The following is a 20,420-nucleotide window of genomic DNA, read 5'->3' as shown; positions in this document are numbered from 1 at the left end:
CTAATAGAAGTTCCTGTGTATGTTTCATGCACAAATGCATGAATGTTGACGTATATTTTCGTTTCCGGCTTTACCAAGTGTGTAGAATCTAGACGCTACAGTGTTTTTACCTTCAAATTGAAGAGTTCAAGTGCTACCATTGGTCAAGAATAATGTATTCGGAATGGGCGTGACTTTAATCTTCCGATAGATGGCGCAACATTGATATCACAAATGTTAGCTCAATCAGCCAAGGGTGAAGAGAGCGGGAGTGGATAGTAACCCTTGGCTAGCGAAGATGAAGATTAAACCTCTAGCGTATGAAGTAAAGGTCATCCTAATGTGGCTGGTAAATGATGTAATTTTTAAAACTAAGTAGTATCGATTCATTTATAGATTACCTCACCATAAAATGATTTGTCGACTCTTGGTATTAATCAGTAATTGCTCTTACATGACGATTTTCACGATTTTGTTTTTGCATTTGTACCATTCATCTTACATAGTACTATAAAAGATAGAGAGAAGACTGAACAAAATAAATTATCAGATTGTCTAGATCTAGAATTAGGTCAATTAACAAGGTTTAAAACTCAGCGTTATTGCCCTTACATGAACCGTTTTACCAAGTTTTGCATACAAACTTGCTATATATAGAAGAGATAGTACACACTTTAAAAGGCAAAAATTGCGAGTAGGACAAGATCTACAAATACGAAACATGACTGAAATTGTCAGTAAATTCTTTGTGGAATTATTGCCCTTTAATGATGACTTGCCAAAAAGAGGCCATTATTGTGTAATAGATGTGCCTTGGTGTGCCTAGGTTAATTCCCCTTAATTTGGACAGATTAATTATTTAGTATTTAAATGTTTATTTTAAGTTAAATTTGATTTAAATATAGTAAGATAAAAGTAAGGATTGTTAATTTAACTGTTTTAGTATTTAACTTTTGATGTTTTTATAATGTTTTAAGAATATTCATTTATTCAAGTTTTCCTTGATACCTTATCAGTTAAAGTTACCCTGTTTAATGACAAGATTAGGATTTTATTTGTTATTCAGTCGGAGTCGGCCTTGCACAGACCTCCAAATACTCGCCGGAACTAAAATTAGTACTACTCGAATCTAGAGTTAGCCACCACTTCGGTGCAGTTCGCCAGAGTTTTAGTCACCCCTTTTTGGTGCAATTTAACTACTTCAAAACACAACGCGAAGCAAATTTACTTCCCTTTAAAGACTAACTCTTGGAACACTCTATTTTTCATTTTACATTTGAAATTACTTTATATTTGAACTCCATTTAAGAAAGTTTTCTGACTCCTGTTTTATCCGACTTTGTTTAATGCAATTATTGTACATTTGTGAATAAAATATAGTTTCGTTTGATTCATTGTCTGTTGTTCAGCCATAATCTGATATCAGGTATCCCGAAGGTCGAATAGGGACAAAGTACTGGCCACTACACGTCCCAGGAGGTGTCGTCACCGACCCCCTCCGTTACAATTGAAAATGCAAATTAGCGATGCCGGCTCTTTAAAGGCTTTAAATATTTATAGGGTAACTGTAGGAATTTATATATAGTAAATCTGATATGACAGACGGAGACAATGTTTATGATCGGGACATTTAATGTTTGTTCACTATGTTATTGTCCAACAGTGATATTTTGTTGGCCTTTCTTACAGTGAGAATATTTCCTAAATAATTTTCCAAGACCATGTCGTTGTCAATATAATGGAATTTGATGCGACTGTCATACAAATGAGAGGTTTAGGTATCTATAAAACGAGGTTCAATCCACCATTTTCTACATAAGAAAATGCCTGTACCATGTCAAGAATATCCATTCGTTTGTTGTGTTTAAGCTTTTGATTTTGCCATTTGTTTAGGGACTTTCCTTTTTGAATTTTCCTTGGAGTTCATTATTTTGGTGATTTTACGTTGTACGTAATTCGTTTTTCATAGATATATTGTTCCGACCTTTGGTTTAACATGTTGTAATCTTATCACAAATAAAGTTTCAAATCCTAATTGTTGATCCTGATTATAAATTCCGTAAATCAAGAAAGATTAATATTATACTATTGGTCAGTTGAAAGGTAACCAATTATAAGCATTGCATTAAAATTTGAATAGTGTTTTTATTTCTACCAACACATAGTACAGTTACTGTAACACTTTTCTTAAGCCTTTTTATGCTGTCTTTAAACTAAACATCATTGCCAAGAATTAGTCCGGTTTAAGGGAGGTAATCCAATGTTATTGATAAAACTCCTTCCAAGGACAGATAACTCGGAGTATACATTGCTATCTCAACATCCCAGCGTGCATGGTTACATAACGAGGTCTGGCAATTAACACCTTGTAGTTTTTGTCTCTTATCTCAAATTTATGTTATAAACATGCAAAATAAATTTGCTTTTCGGTTTTGACAAGTTTACTAGTAAAATGTAACAATTTACGTGTCATCTTATTCTACTTTAGATTTTAATGGTGTTTTTTTTACTCTAATACCCCGATTTATTCATATTTCTATAGGAGGAATAGTGTTATGCTTTTTTTTGTATATATGCTTTTGTTTGTTCTAATATCACTTATTTTAATGGTAATATTTGAAGGCCTGTTTTTGTTTCTTTTGTCTTTTTCATAACTTGAATATTTGCTTAAGAGTTTGGAAACATTCTTTTTTTTTTGTTCTGGCTGTCTGTTACATGTTTATAAAATAAATAATGTTTACTCCCTTAAACAGAACAATATGTAATAAATAAGCATTTTATAGCAGCATGTGTTTTTGTTATGAATAATTGGTGATGTGTACGTCAATAAGTCCACAACCCAACTACAAAAATAAAAAGTAGACATTTAAAAAGGGAAAAATACCGTGGCAGTCCGGAACAATAGTCTATATAATGTAACGGGCACTTAATCTACTAATATCAAAGTTTCTAATAAATTTAACTAAAGCAAGCAAAGATCTGTCATAAATTTCTGCCAAAAACTGAAGTTATAACGAAAACACTGACCAGCCGATGTTCGTGACTTTAAACATTTAAAAGAAAATAAGTGTGATTACTATAGTACGACAATTTATTTCAAGACTATTATATTGCAATAAACAAGGTTAGCTATATCAAGCAGTCTATTGTAATAAAATGGACTGAGCTAGTTTTCCAAATGATTTATATAGTTTTTTCTTATGTTGTACTGTTTCACCACTGTCCCAGGTTAGGGAAGGGTTTGGCGCCCGTTAACATGTTAAACAACGCCACATTGTGTATGTATGTGCCTGTCCTATGTCAGGATCCGGTATATTAGTGGTAGTCGTTTGCTGCTGTGTTACATATTTTTTAAATTGTACATGAATAAGCTCTTGGTTCTCAACGTCTCGACAGGCACAGTTTTCATCTCCAAAGTACCTTTTTCAGAAATATAAACTTTTTTCATATGTAATTTGGGTTTGACTGTTAATGGAAATGCAATTTTCAATCCACGTCCACTGGCGTTCAGGTTGTAATGCCAGTTTTTCTGTAGTGGTAATTTTTCAAAATCATCCACACTTTGTAAAATGTAACTGTTTTCTATACCAAAACAATGTCTGAAAACATCAAGGTCAAATCTAATTATCATAGTATTGTGCTTCCCTCTAAGCCTCTGTTGTATAGCCAATTCAAAGTTACGAGCTGATAACTCCAGACGTGAATCGTCGATTTCTGGTGTATAGAAGGTATTTAACAAAACTTGGTTAAGATGAGCCTCTGGTTCCCACGAGCATTCGTAAACAGAGTAACCTTCCCATTTCACCATGTACATAAGCTCCTGTAAAAAAAGGAATGTGTGTCAAATATAAAAATTGATATGAATATAAGAATCGGCACATGTATCATACACAGTAATAAAGTATAACACATAATGTATGTTTCTTAGAAGAATTGTGAAAAACAAGAGAAGTCGGGACATATGTATCTTATTAAGAACTTATAAAAAAGAAGATGTGGTATGATTGCCAATGAGACAACTATCCTCAAAAGACCAAAATGACACACATTAACAACTATAGGTCACCGTACGGCCTTCAACAATGAGCAAAGCCCATACCGCATACATGGTCAGCTATAAAAGGCCCCGATAAGACAATGTAAAACAATTCAAACGAGAAAACTAACTGTATCTGTATCTGTATCTGTATAGTACTGGAAATGAACTCAAAATACTGAGTAAAACCTATCCAGGAACGGCCTTATTTATGTAAGAAATGAACGAAAAACAAATATGTAACACATAAACAAACGACAACCACTGTTCGGAGGAACCAAAATTACTTTTTCGCATTTTCAAATACAGCGGTAAACGGTTAGAAAGTCACAAGACATAAAGTCACAAATTTAATAAGACAAAAAGTCACAGGACAAAAAGTCACAAATCATTTGTTGACAATTGTTTGAATATATAAGAGATATATCTTGAAATATTTATTTTTTGTTACATATATTTATAGAGTTAAGGAAATGTAACATTATACTTGAACATTTAAAATTTATTTAATCATGCAAAGGATAAATTTCTTGGTACCATAAAGCCATTTAATTGCCAAGCCACTTTGACATTTTGTAAATTCTTAACAATTATTTGATCATCTTCGGTTTTTTTTTTTATGATTTTGTTCAAAGTTGTTTTATATATTATAGTTCAATAAAAATACCAAAATATTTTTTTCAAAATAAGCGTTTTCTTATTCAAAGACAACAATATGAAAAACAATGAATTGTGACTTTTTGTCCTGTGACTTTCTGTCCTACATTCTTCACAGCTAAGGCAAGATCTATAGTTAATCAATTCAAAATTATATATAATCTTTTATATTCTTTATAGTTTTACATTTGAATGTCATGAGTAGTCCGCTAGCTCTTTCTATTTAAAAAAAAAAAAGAGGCGGACATCACAAGCTCTAGAGAAACTGACAACGTCATTGCAAAAAAAGATAATATATAGATATGCACATTTAAAAGAAAATTAATTAACGAAATATTCACACCAAAGGAAAGAAAAGGGGGTCTATGCCATTAAGCGCCAATATGAAAAAATTGTCTGGAAACAAAATTCACAATTCACAATTTGTCTTCATAAAAAAAATCCGTCATCATTGGAATAAACGAGACATCTGATATAATGCATTTTATTAAAAACAAAACTCTCATAGACGCAAATATTAGAGATGGGGTGCTTACAAAATGTAATCAATGATATGTGGTTATCTCCTTATATATATGTACTATGCGGGAGTTTATCAAAGATCGTACTTTATGATAACGCGACAAGTGGACAATGCAAACAAACACGGCATCATGTATAAATACATATACAAATCAAAGATGTGTTACTTTGAAAAGAACCTCAAAATTGTTTGCAAATAATTTAACATTACGAAAAAGTGTTCCTATAAGATTGTTAATTGAAATATTGATGAAAATCAAATGCAAAAATCAAGTCATGTTTATAAATACGAAAGAGCGTATATGGGTTAAATGTAGTTATCAATAAACATATGAATGCCACAACGAAATAAACAGGCGTATTCGTTCTGGGTGAAATTTTAAATAAGGATGAGACACCATTTTTTCTTCTTTTGTGGAGATAGATTATGTACATGTATTTCATTCTCTCCATTTGAAAAACTATTCTTCTATCAACAAATTTGTAAGAAAAAAATATTTACTTCACAGATTTTTTTTTAATTTGAAGAATAAAAATCAAGGCATACATGTAAAAGTGTCAAAGCGTCCAGGTTAAAAAAAAAGGCTACTATTTTGTTATAATATGTGGATTCTTAAAATATTACCCTAGACCCTTTTAAGCAAATATCTTTTAGAAGAGCTTTCATATTTGAAGCAGATGCTATATACATGGTATAAACGGTAACAGAGAATCTCTTATTGATAAAACTGCTTGTCCACTATTTCAAACAAGTTCCGAGCTTAAGTTTGAATGTTTAATAAATAAATGGAAATTGTACGTCTTTATATAACCAGTAAAGGAAGGGAATAGTCAGTTCGTTTTAAACTAACTAACATAATTTTAAGTGGTTTTGAATTTCAAAGAGAGGACACACTTCAACTTCATCCAAACTAAGGTTAAATGCCTACCTTTCTTTTCTCTAATTGTCTGGAAATAAGTCGTTCAACTCTGTATTCATTTGGTAAGATTTCTCTTTGTGGAACAATTCTCTCTTCTTTTATAAATATTTTCTGTCCAAAGCACAACTCTCTCCAATTGATTTCCTTTTTAGTACGTAATTGCATATGAAGCGTCATCGTTGATTTTCAGTTATAAAATGTAACATAACTTATAATACGATTAATCTTTTGCCGATATTTGAGATAATTGTCATTTTTATTATCCTTTTCCTGTTCTGTACACATAATTTCTGACACTCTTTCGGCTAAGTCGACCACCTTCTCTTGTTTATTATGTCTACGTGTACCTGAAACTCTCTTTGACATGTTTTAATTAACAAATCTAAACTTTATTGATGCGTGTGTGTGTGTGTGTGTGTGTGTTATCTAATCATGGAGGAAACAATATTGCATGATTTTTTTTTTTTATTAAAACGACAGTTTAAAACATTTGAAAATATTCGTTTAAATTTAAACATATTGCCTATCTTGCGTTTTATTTTATTCGAATGTAACAGGTATATGCATTAATTGTGTATTGCAACGAGTCTTTTCCTCGCTAAAGACATACAATCAAGATTTTATGCCATGCTTGTTGAATCATTTCAGTTTATCAATACTTTTGAGGTGACGTCGTATTTGTCAATATATTTACATTGAAATATATAATTCAAATTATGTAACAACTATAATGTGTGTATTGAAATAAAATAATTAATAAAAACGTTATAGGAGAGTATAAATACGACAGCTCTCGCTATCTTATAATCTGTGATCATGTAATCAGCGCCGTATAACATCTTAATTCTTGTGTGTATCAGTTTACACATATCGTGACGTTCTTCTTTAAATTAGTTAAAATGTTCATATTTCTATTCAAGTTGGTAGCATGAAGAACATTTTTTTAAACTTTGAAACTTATATCGAAAGATAGAGCAATCTTTCTTCTTTTATATGATAACAAAGTCAATTTAATGTTTATTGATTAAGTATTTTAAATTATTTTTTAAAGATGTGACCTTATTGGTAATAATTTACATTTCACATATGAGAATTAACAACAAAGAAGTCTTTATGACTGTTACGAAACTAGAATTGGTATCAAGAAAGACAAATCCGAAAAATATAATAAAAATATCATCTAGTTGCTGAAATATTGATGAACACAAATATAACAAAGTCAAAAGGGTCTTATGAAAAGAAAAGGTTTAAATCGTCAATTTAAAAAATTTCCACGTTTAATTCAACAGACCGATTTCATCGATAAAACCTCTCTCCCGTGACGCATGCGCATTACAGACCGGACTGATTCTTGACAATGTTTAATATGTATACTTGACTGACATTTTAGATCTGGTTTATCACTTTAGTTATGTCTTGAAAAAGAGACATAAGATATCAAAGGGACATTAAACTCATAATTCGAAACAAAACTGACTATGCCATGGTGAAAAAACGAAAAAGACAAAATAAAGTACACAACATAGACAACTAAAGACTGAGCTACACATACCCCAGCAAAAACTGGAGGTGATCTTATGTGGTACGAAAGAGAAAGAGTAAGCAGATCAGGCTCCACATTTGACACCTGTCGTGTGGTTCATGTTCAAACCCAGTAATAATATTTATTAGGTAAAAGTTAAATTGGAGGGAATCAAAAAGGAATTTTGGTTAGACTGAGAGTACTCATTGACAACATCAATATTTTTGTATTTTGTAAAATTGTATTTATTGACTTAACCATGTTTACAAATGTTCTCCAAGTGAATCTAAATCAAACCGACTTACAACCTTACTTAGGATGTAAAGATGACTACCACTATGACTAATGGTTGTAATGTTGTATATTTTCAAAGTTGAGCAATTCAGCATAGAAATCAACATTATAATGGTTTTTAAAAATGATGTACATGATGTACAGAAAATTTCGATTCTTGAGAAACTTACACTAAAAGCAAAAATGGCCAGGACAAGATCCACAAATATGAAAACATGACTAAAGTTAAAACTAGAGCCTCAAAGGAGCCTTAGTCGCTCAAATTATATTTTTATTTACAATTAATGTGTGAAATGATGCAACCGTTATACTTTTGTTCTAGTTTTAGATATACAAGTTAAAAACTGCATTTCCCCCTACGTTCTATTTTTAGCTATGTCTGCCATGTTGGTTGCCAGGTGGGTTCATCGGACACATTTTTTAAACTAGATAGTTTTGTTAAATGTGTCTTAGTAGTTTAAGATAGGATTTTTGTAAGATTACAAAAATTTACAAAAAAATTGTAAAAAATAACTACAAAGGACAATAACTCCTTAAGGGTTCAATTGGCCGTTTTGGTCATGTTGACTTATTTGTAGATCTTACTTTGCTGAACATTATTGCTGTTTACAGTTTATCTCTATCTATAATAATATTCAAGATAACCAAAAACTGCAAAATTTCCTTAAAATTACTAATTTAGGGGCAGCAGCCCAACAACTGGTTGTCTGATTCGTCTGAAAATTCAAGACAGATAGATCTCGACCTGATATACAATTTTAACCCATGTCAGATTTTCTCTGAATTCTTTGGTTTCAGAGATATAAGCTAAAATTTAAATTTTACCCCTATGGTCTATTTTTAGCCATGTTAGCCATCTTTGTTGGTTGGCCGGTTCATCTATCACATTTTTTAATCTAGATATCCCAATGATGAATGTGGCCAAGTTTGTTTAAATATGGCCAAGTAGTTTCAGAGAAGAAGATTTTTGTAAGAGTAAACGACGGCGGACGCCAAGTGAGAAAAGCTGACTTGGCCCTTTGAAGCTTTTTCTCCTTGGTAATTTTTTTACAAGAAAGATGCCATTGTTGGAGGCACAGGTGAGTATCATGCTCTTTAGAACTTCAATTTATTTTTGGGGTAACTGTAGGATTTATTTGGTTTAATGGGTAAAAGTAACAACAAATCTAAGTGTTCTATTTCTGTTTTAATTTGTTGTTATTGGCTTTGAACTAGCTATCATTGACAGGAGTTTTTTGTTTTTTCTGCTTTTCTTATGTTTGATGGTTTAAAGCTATTCCGACTGATTTTTATAGATTTTCTTATGTTGTGCTTTTACACCACAGTCCCGGGTTATGCTGATGGTTGAAGGCTCACAAACATTTCTAAACCCGCCACTTTCTTTATATGCCTGTCCCCTGTCAGGAACCTGTAGATCACTTGTTCAGTGTCTTGTTTATTGTTTGACATATTAGTTTTTCATAATTATTTTGGTTATAAATAAGGCTGTTGATTTTTTCAATTGAATTTCATATTTTTCATGCATAGGCCTTTTATAACCGATTATAAACATGATAAGGTATGGGATTTTCTAATTGTTGTAGGCCATAACTGCTATATCTGTTCCATTTGATTGTGGATAGTTGTCTTATTGCATTGCCAATCATATCAAATCTCCTTATTTTAATTGAGAATGTTGTTTATAACTATTCATAAGTTTGAGTGTAGAAGTTTTTATAGGTTACATTTAAGCTGGCTACATTGCTTATATATTCATAAGATATAAAAATAAATAAGCTCCTTTAATTTTATACTTTAATCCACAATCTTTTTACATTAAAGTGCAAAAATACATATTCATTAACTTTCACTTTCTTTTCACGCAACCGTTATACTTTTGTTCTAGTTTTAGAGATACAAGTATAAAAACTGCATTCCCCCCTATGTTCTATTTTTAGCTAAGTCTGCCATGTTGGTTGCCAGGTGGGTTCATCAGTCACATTTTTTAAACTAGATACTCTAATGCTTATTTGTTGTCAAGTTTGGTTAAATGTGTCTTAGTAGTTTCAGAGAGGATTTTTGTAAGATTACAAAAATTTACAAAAAATTTGTAAAAAATTACTACAAAGGACAATAACTCCTTAAGGGTTCAATTGACCGTTTTGGTCATGTTGACTTATTTGTAGATCTTACTTTGCTGAACATTATTGCTGTTTACAGTTTATCTCTATCTATAATAATATTCAAGATAACTAAAAACTGCAAAATTTCCTTAAAATTACCAATTCAGGGGCAGCAGCCCAACAACTGGTTGTCCGATTCGTCTGAAAATTCAACAGATAGATCTCTACCGGATAAACAATTTTAACCCATGTCAGATTTTCTCTGAATTCTTTGGTTTCAGAGATATAAGCTAAAATTTAAATTTTACCCCTATGGTCTATTTCTAGCCATGTTAGCCATCTTTGTTGGTTGGCCGGTTCATCTGTCGCATCTTTTAATCTAGATATTCCAATAATGAATGTGGCCAAGTTTGTTTAAATTTGGCCAAGTAGTTTCAGAGTAGAAGATTTTTGTAAGACTAAACCACAACGGACACCAAGTGATGAGAAAAGCTGAATTGGCCCTTTGAAGCTTTTTCTCCTTGGTAATTTTTTCACAAGAAAGATGCCATTGTTGGAGGCACAGGTGAGTATCATGCTCTTTAGAGATTCAATTTATTTTTGGGGTAACTGTAGGATTTATTTGGTTTAATGGGTAAAGGTAACAACAAATCTAAGTGTTCAGTTAAATATTTTTATTTGTGTTTTAATTTGTTGTTATTGGCTTTGAACTAGCTAAATCTATCATTAACAGGAGCTTTTTGTTTTTCTGCTTTGTATAAGTTTGATGGTTTAAAGCTATTCCGACTGATTTTTATAGTTTTTCTTATGGTGTGCTGTTACACCACTGTCCCAGGTTATGGGGATGGTTGAAGGCTCACAAATATTTTTAAACTCACCACATTTTTTTATATGCCTGTCCCATGTCAGGAACCTGTAGATCACTTGTTCAGTGTCTTGTTTGACAAATTAGTTTTCAAAATTATTTTGGTTATAAATTAGGCTGTTGATTTTCCCAATTGTATTATTTCATATTTTTCATGCATTGGCCTTTTATAACCGATTATAAACATGATAAGGTATGGGATTTTCTAATTGTTGTAGGCCATAACTGCTATATCTGTTCCATTTGATTGTGGATAGTTGTTTTATTGCATTGCCAATCATATCAAATCTCCTTATTTTAATTAAGAATGTCTTGTTCATACCTATTCATAAGTTTGAGTGTAGAAGTTTTTATAGGTTACATTTAAGCCGGCTAAATTGCTTATATATTTTCAGTCAATTCATAAGATATAAAAATAAATAAGCTCCTTGAATTTTATACTTTAATCCACAAGTGTTTTACATTAAAGTGCAAAAATACATATTCATTTCAAATATATGTTGTTAAAAAATGCTTATATAAAAATATTGTTAGGCTGGGAACAACAATGTGATGCATGGTAACCATGGTAACCTAAATCAGGTATAAATAGACCATTATTACAAAAATCAATGTAGTTAAATGTCATGCTCTTCATTTCTTTATCAAATGATGAACTTTCAACGGTTTATTCAAACTGTTTGTAGCTATCTTCAAAGCCAGGAGTAACATACAATGACACAAAAAAGTTAACATAATCTTTGTAACTATTATTATTATATGTCCACATATTATTCATTGGGCAAAAGTCTTTCCATTGAGACCTACATTTCCTCTTTCCAAATCCACAAATGTCACATAAAATCTGAAAAGAAAATATTTAATAATGTTTTACATGCAAACATAATGATATGGTCTAAAATATTCTATCAGTATAGAAAAACAAGAATGTGTCCTCAGTACACGAATGCCCCACTCGCACTATCATTTTCCATGTTCAGTGGACCGTGCAATTGGGGTAAAAACTCTAATTTGGCATTAAAATTAGAAAGATCATATCATAGGGAACATGTGTACTAAGTTTGAAGTCGATTGCACTTCAACTTCATCAAAAACTACCTTGACCAAAAACTTTAACCTGAAGCGGGACAGACGGACGAACGGACGGACGGACGAACGGACGGACGGACGAACGGACGCACAGACCAGAAAACATAATGCCCCTCTACTATCGTAGGTGGGGCATAAAAATTGCAATAAAACTTTTTATGTTCTAACAAATTTTCATTTCTTTTTTTCAACATGCATACAACTCCATTATCACAAATACAACATTTGTTTAAGTTGTCATTCAGTTTATTCTCATCAATCCCCAATAATTCCATACTATATAATGCAATTTTGTGTTCACATAAAATACCATTAATTTGTTCATTTCATGTATAACTGTTTATAAAATGTTGAGTTATTTGAAAATCTATGTTTTTTTAAATTCTATGTCCAGTCAATCTAGCATAAATTTGATCCTAACCTTAAAGCAATTGCAACAGAATATTTTAAAGTTTTAATCTTTAGCAGTATACCCCAAACATATATTCATATAAAAATGTCCAACAAAATCAAACTGGAGAAAGATTAAAAAATTACGATTTCAAATTCCTATGGAGATTTGCATTGATAATGGGAGATAACTCTGCACAAATGTCAGAAATGTGAAAATAAAAATTGATACTAAATTATAACTTCACCTCTTTTATTCTGCAGAATGTATAGTTTTTTGATAATTTAACCATCTTAAGAGTTTATAATTAACAACTCTATAGGTGTTTACATATCTTTTATTAAGCTACAACCTATATTTCGCAATTCATTAGTTGACCATTTATTAAATTTTTCAAAATGTCATGGTGAAGAATCCTAAATTTAATAAAAATAATCAAGCATATATTCTTCTTATTGAGGTTTAAAGTTTCTTTAAACAAGGAAGGTGCTGAACAAATATAATTTACAGATATAAACAATACTGAATTTTCACGTTAATTTTTCAAAATGGTCAGAATTTGCAATTTTTTTAATAAAAAAAAGCCTCCAAAATATATAAAAATACCCATAACACTTTGGTTTTGTACATTTCATGAGCAGAAGATTACATAATATAGTCATATAAGAACTTATAACACAATTTAAGTATCATACTTTACATGAATTTTAAGAAAAGTAACCAAAAACTGACAGAAAAAAAGACTAATTTTTACATAGTTATCTCCCCTTTCCTATGTTAACTTCTATATTAACTTTAATAGGGAATTGAAAATGCTGATATTGAGTTCTCCTCAAATTATTTTATAATAATTTGGAGCTTAATGCTTTAAATAAAACTAAAATAAAATCTGTTGCAATTAGTTTGAGGTTAAAACTTAGTTTGACTGGACTATTGCTTTAGCTGTATTTTGCAAAGGATTCTTCAACTTAGTATTTGATTTTGCTTTTCAACTGTACTTATGCTAACGCCCCTTAGGCACTCATTAGTCTGATGCTGACAACACACAAGTCAGGCATATCGTAAATTTGGGAAATTTTGGCATTTGGATATTTCGGCAGTTTTCTCTTGAAGGGCATGTGTTTTATTTTGGTGTGTATAATTTTAATGATTTGTCCAATTGATGTGTTAAATAAAATTGAGAATGGAAATGGGGAATGTGCCAAAGAGACAACAACCCGACCATAGAAAAAAAACAACAGCAGAAGGTCACCAACAGGTAAACTTTGGAACAGTTTCAGTGAGCAAGCTCATTCATATTTGCCTTAATATACCTGTTTATTGACAAAATATAAATGACCTACACAAACTAGAAACACAACAAAGTCATCTTAATGAGGGAATTGGATATGGATGCAATTGCAAATAATTCCGTATCTCAGGGTTCAAAGCTGAAAGAAAATATGAAAATAAAATATAAAACATTAAAATCACTTTTAAAAAAGATTATTTATTTTTTTAACAAATTTTAATCATTATATCTCTATTGCAGTACATGTTAATCAGATTACAAGAACTGATATTCTAATAACCAATAACAGCATCTTTTCAGCGATAGCTTGGCACATTTATGACATACATGTGTGAATAAAAACTCATTTTGTGTTTTCTTAACAATTTTAGAAAATTGACAATTAAGTAGAACAAATATAATGTTTTTGTCAAATTATACCCAGTATTTATTTGCAGATTTTACTATGCATAGAATTGTATGAAATATACGGACGATATAATGTATGAAATACATATCCCAATAATTAACATAACTATATTATCATACAGATACGCAATTTCAGTGTTTCAATTTTTAGTGTTAGCTTTATTTTGGGTGTTAAATTAAACCAAAATAAAACTACTACCAAAATAACCCAATTTATGGTAAAAATAAGCCTGTTATGGTTGATGAAGTTTTTTTTATAAATATGTTTCTGCTAAAGGTTTCCCTCCCTGTCCTAAACAATTTATAAATATATTTCAAAAGGTGAACAAAATTCCCCTATGTAATTTATAAATAAAAATATAATTTAATTTTTTTTTTTTAAATCAAGTTTATTTTTCTACCTACCATGCCTACCCTTATCTTTTTAATATTTGTGTTGCCTTGTTTTAAATAATGCATGTTTGACAAGTGAACAAACTTGATCTTCTTCAAATTTGAGGAAAAGATGTCTGGCTCTTTTTATATATTTATCTTTTCTTATTTAAACTAAGTTTGATTCATTAATACTTAACAAGATTCAGTTGAGAAAAGAAATACATGTATATATAAAGCCAAAAAATCATTTTTTAGACATATTTTTTTATTGTTTCCCTTTTTAATAAAAACAACCACTTATCTTTTAATCAGCACAGAAATAGATCAAAAACTCAAACAGCAAGGTTGCACAAATGCTAAATCTTATACACTTGGAAATTTGGAACTTGTCTGAGACATTGTTGATATGAAATTATAATATAAGTTTCATGAAAATCTAGCAAGATTTGTACAATGAGAGTGCTAACGATACACTTTTCCATATATAATTAATGTTTCCAAGGAGCTTTAGTCAAGGAAAATAAATTATCCGCACTGATTTTCAAACTCTTCCAAGACATTGCTTATATAAACCTACCGTTCAAGTTTTATAAAAATCTGGCAAGAATTATACAAATGAAAGTGCTAAACAATGCAATTTTCCATAGGGCATAATTCTTTAAAAAAAAAAGTTCATTTGCACTGATTTCTTACTTGTCCAAGACATTACTGACAAAAATCTATAATAATCTGAAAAGATTTGAACATGTGAGAGAACTAACAGGGCCGGACAGACAGAAAGTAGGAAGGACAGATGCCCAGTATTTCTATGACACCAGCATGACCAGTAACACATCGCGCTGGGGACAATAAAATGTCAACCACAGCAAAAGTAAGTACGCCATCATGTAATTTAGATTTATGAATTTTACCTATCTTGTGCAATTCCTAAATTTTTCTCTATAAAATCTGCAATTTCTTTAGAATGTTCCTTGTTCTTTTCTCCTAATGCTCCAATACTGTACAGTTCCACACTACCACAGGGATCAGTAGATCCCCCATGACTCGTCATTTGGTCTGGGTGTACCCTGACTGTAACATACTGAAATTACAAAATGATTTTGAACAATATTGATGTAAAAAAAATGAGCAAATAACATTGCTGTCAAATACCACAGGTTATTACCACTTTTTTAATCAAAGAGCTGATAGCTCTGAGGTGGAAGAAGTTGAATAAAGGTAACTTGAATTACCATAAAAGCAGCCCCACTAACCCAGGCTGCTTTGTTCCATTATCATTATGATGTATTTTTTTTTCTTCAAACAAGAATGTGTCATAAGTACATGGATTTCCCATTCATACAATCATTTTCTATATTCAGTGGACTTTGAAAATTAAGTAAAATCTTTAATTTAACAGTAAAATTAAGAAGATCATATAAGGAACACATGTGTACTAAGTTTCAAGTTGATTGGATTTCAACTTCATCAAAAACTACCTCGACCATAAACTTTAACCTGAAGCAGGACGGACGGACAGACCAGACAATATAATGCCCATAAATGGGGCATAAAAATAGTAAGACTTGTTACATACCCGCAAACTTTTGAAAGTTCCCATGGTTTTTTTTTAGTGCGCAACAACAATTTTAAAGGTTACAATTTTTAGAGAAGTATTTTGAACGATCTGGATTGTCTAGAAATGTGTCATATTTGTATGCTGAACTTACATGCCTTTTTCTTAAGTCTGTTTGCATGATTCTAGTTATCAAATCGGTAGAAAAGATGAACATGTAGCTAGCAGACCAGGGTTTATTTTCTTGTGTAAGAATATTAGATGCGTGTTGAAATTTCCAATTTTGAATTATGCACAAAGATGAACCTTTAACAGGTTGGGAACAACACTCCAAATGAGGGGTCACCCTCATAGGAAGAACATTACGTTCTTGATAAAATATGAGAACCTTTATATTCATATTATTTGATGAAACTTTTCCCCAAGAACTATGCATCTATTAAGTATTAAATGGTCAAAACATGTCAAAGGAATTTTGTGATGTTTCTAAACTTATTTCTTCTTTATTAATTTGACCCCTCATTTAGAAAAGTTGTTCCAAATATAATGAATTTCCCACTTTTGAAATAAAAATCTTAAAAATTTTCTTTCTTTTTTTTTCAACAGTAAAATGACCCCTTGTTTTAAGGACAGTCCCCCATTTAAGGGACACCACTCATAATGGGGGGGGGGGGTCCCAACCTGTTTGTTGGTCTTTGTGAAAAAAGAACAGTATATTGTCCTTTAAATGATTTAATTGAATACAAAAATAAAATATGTCACAACAAGTATTATGTCATTAAATTATTGGAAAAAAAATACTAAAATACTATACAATTACTGTCTTTTGGTGAGGTAAATATGCGGTTTTATTGACTTTTGAAAAACTGATATTCACTGAGGACGACGGCCGAAGTGAATATCAGTTTTTCAAAAGTCAATTAAACCCCATATTTACCGAAACAAAAGACAGTAATTGTTTTATTCCATATTCCGAGAGAAGAAAATGTATTTAATGACAAACATATTATACCAAAGCAAATTTTACAGGAAACATTTTACTGTAACGTTGCATGTAAAAGCGCGTGACGTTAAGCACGGTGAATAACACTTTCTCAGGTGAATATGCTTTTTTATTCAAAATCCAATTCATATAGAGAAACCTACTAAAATAATACCAATATGGAATAATACTTATTATCTTTATGGTAGTACAGTAGACTCCGGCCAATCGGATACCCAAAATGTCAGCTAAAAATATCCGATTACCTGATATATTCAATTAGACAATGAATATATATTCATTGAATATTCTACAATAATAAGTAGATCTATTGCTTAATATGTGAAAGGGCTGGAGGATTGATGGAGTTATTTTTATCAGTTACATCACAACGATGTTTTTGCGTAAAAAATTATCAGCTGATTATGTATTGATTAAATTTGTTTGCACTTGCAGTTTTTAAATCCTATATTTATAAGAATAAATCAAATGTCCTGAAATATTTATGTGAATCATTATCTTCCATCCAAAGTTTGTCTTTACTTGTTTAGTAAACAAATTAATATCCATTATTTTACATTTTCCCACAGGTAAACTAATTTGGCTATAAATAGATCAAAGCATGTCTGTCATGTCTGTGTAGAATCTCTAATCTAAAATCGTAATTGTTATAATTTTATTTCTTTAAATAATAAAATTTAAATTTATGAAAATAATCATGATTGATAAAATAGTATTCATGGTATTGCATAAAGTTTACGTTTAAGGAAGACTATTTATGTTTAGGTCATGGTTCTAGAGGCTTGTTCAAAAATTTGTAAACAAACCAATATGGCCGCCACACGTGATTGATCGTGATTATACCTGTGAAAAAAATATTTCTGACAAAACTTTAAAGTCAGATTTTTCTTGTCATAGCGATTTATATTTGTATTGCAATAAATTATTCAGAAGGAGGTACATTCAGTTTAGATAATATTTCTTATTCTATAAGCATTTAGAGTTTAATCAAAATTCTCCTAACAGCAACGTACTGCTCTTGTCAACTGAGTCTTGAATAATTTTATAAATAGATTCAAACCATTTGAAGTAAAATAGCACCTAGTGCACATGACAAAGGAAAACAATGAATAAAGACAACAATTTAATAAGAAATAGATCCTTTTTATTTATTATTAAAAACAAAATCTTCTTGTCTGCAAGATTGCAAATTTGTAACTTCAAGGGCGAACATTTAAACAGGGCAAGTTGTCCCCGTACCAAATTCACGCATGCGTACTACAAATATCTACAGTAAAAACATCCGGTTACAAGTAAACAAATAACGTCATGTGGATGAGATGAAATCTAATAATTTACATAAATAAAAGGGGTACATATACATGTACGATAGTGATTGTTTTTCAATCTTAGTTTACAAATTAAATGATTCAGATGCTTAATCATGTGTAAAAATTGGTGTCAGGAATCAGAAGTTGTTCTGAAATTGTAATACACAGAAACGAATGCGGCATACAGAGGTTCAATGTCAGCCCCATAGGTCTTCAGAAGACTTGATGTCTTCTTCCACCAAAAAATATTTTTTGATGTGGTCATGGTGGTATTTGACATCAAGGTTATTGGCTCTTTTCTAATTCAATTAATTAATATTTCATTATATATCATGATATTCATCATTAAACACAATTTGAATGCATTTAAATAAGTTGGTTACGAGTTTACAATGGTATGCATATGCTGTGGTAAGATGGTAAGAGTTAGCAATGGTACGAGTTTGCAATGATCTAGTCCAAATAGTTATGACGTCTGGCAAGGCTTTTTTAATTTTTTTTCTGGGACGCCTTCCTACGCGTCCCAGAAAAAAATTTAAAATAGCCTTGCCAGACGTCATAATTATTTGGACTAGCAGTAGCAACGATCATGATGATAAGAGTTTGTTTTTAGAGGTACAGGTTTATATAAGTACAAGTGTGCAATGGTACGAGATAACTATAATCGTCTAGTTTTAATATTTGGTTTAAACATGTTGAACATTGTTGTTTGTATCGTCTTGGTACCTGTTTTGACGCGGACCAGAAATGACGCACCAATTTAGTTTTGGGTTTTATATTTCTAAACAAAAGCTGTGACGTCATCGATAATTACTATTCATAACATGATGGTGAAGGTCATATGACTACAACATAGATGCCTCAAACTCTGTCCAGAAATGTTATTATTGCTTGAATTAGTAAAGATAATGCAATTTCCGCCATTTTATTAAGGTCAAAAACAGTCTACCCTTCCCAGAATGATTATCAGTCCTAAATCCACTTTGGCCGGCAAAAGTATGTAAGCACATGCTGCCCCAGTTTGTGTTTTTCAAATCATATGACTGTCATGTGACATGGTTTTACATTTAAGCGGGAATCACTGTAGAACAAATGATCGTCGCTTATATAATTTTCTATTGTTTATCGATTTTTTTCATTCATTGTACGAAGTATACATTGATAAATGTTTTAATGTCAATGTTGTTTTATGAATGCAATTATTTCTTATTTTCAAGTATATGGAATATATATGTCACTTTGATAAATTTTGAACAATTTTATATAAAATTTGAAATAAAATATAGGTTACATTTAAATTAAAGAAAAAAATTGTGTTGCTATCAACATGATCATAAAAGTGACTGTAAATGTCAAAATTTGTTATTAAAATTAAATTTGTTGAATAGTGTTAACTTTAAATTATCCGGATTGAAGCAATTTTTCGAACATCAGGTACACTGCAAGTGGTTTTTACTGGTTTGTTTATAGTGCGTCATTACTGGTACCCATCATAAGTTGACAGTCCGTTTGTAATGTTAGCAAACATGATTTTTATTGCTTTTACTGTTTCAAAAATCAACTGTTTAATGATTGAAATACATTAACAAGTCATCAATCTTTCATTCTGTTCCGTGTTTCTTTTTCTTTTAAATGGTAGATTAAATGCAGAGACAAACACAACGTTAGGTGCGTCATTACTGGTTCCTCGGGGATACTACTTTGTGGTTCATACTATAAGTATAAAAGTGGTGGGTGTTCGCAATGTAAATTGTCTCCCCTTATTTGTTGTTTATTTTGCTGATTATACATTATTAAAGGAATGACAACTCATACACTTTCTGGTTTTCCAAGTCTCTTAGCAATAAAACTTGAAGCATCTAGCAAAAAGTTTCCAGGAATTTTGTCTTTAGGAAGATTGGTGTAAATGGCAAAAGTCGGCATAATTTTTGCTTGTGAAGATCTAGATACCGCTTAAATCGCTAACAATTTTTACGCACATTCCCAAATTCAAAGAAAAACAAAGTCAAAGTAGGTTTTCCCTTCTTTATTTTTATTTTCTGTAAATTTGATTTATATTATATTCAATTCATGTCCGAGTGATTGTTTTCAGTAATTATTT

General features: G+C 30.9%; 1 protein-coding gene across 1 annotated transcript; it reads right to left on the bottom strand.

Annotated features, from left to right (window-relative positions):
• Nucleotides 1-11,325: 11,325 nt before the first annotated feature.
• On the bottom strand, nt 11,326-20,293 carry LOC143075958 (macrophage migration inhibitory factor-like). The gene is made up of 3 exons (XM_076251559.1): nt 20,135-20,293; nt 15,363-15,532; nt 11,326-11,741 (listed from the first exon to the last, which is right to left on the bottom strand). The coding sequence occupies exons 1-3, from the start codon at nt 20,240-20,242 to the stop codon at nt 11,672-11,674; spliced, it is 348 nt and encodes a 115-aa protein (XP_076107674.1). The 5' UTR covers nt 20,243-20,293; the 3' UTR covers nt 11,326-11,671.
• Nucleotides 20,294-20,420: the final 127 nt, after the last annotated feature.

The sequence above is a fragment of the Mytilus galloprovincialis genome, chromosome 5 (genome assembly GCF_965363235.1).
Source record: "Mytilus galloprovincialis chromosome 5, xbMytGall1.hap1.1, whole genome shotgun sequence".
NCBI classification, from domain to species: Eukaryota; Metazoa; Mollusca; class Bivalvia; order Mytilida; family Mytilidae; genus Mytilus; species Mytilus galloprovincialis.
This window is presented reverse-complemented; position numbering and strand designations above follow the sequence as displayed.

Bases quoted from the DNA above. Each gene is read 5' to 3' on its own strand.
- LOC143075958 (XM_076251559.1), bottom strand. From the start codon at position 20,242: ATGCCGACTTTTGCCATTTACACCAATCTTCCTAAAGACAAAATTCCT. The intron at 15,533-20,134 runs GTATGAGTTGTC...TTGTAATTTCAG, and splicing joins GACTTGGAAAACCAGAAAGT to TATGTTACAGTCAGGGTACA. The intron at 11,742-15,362 runs GTAAAATTCATA...TTTTCTTTTCAG, and splicing joins TTAGGAATTGCACAAGATAG to ATTTTATGTGACATTTGTGG.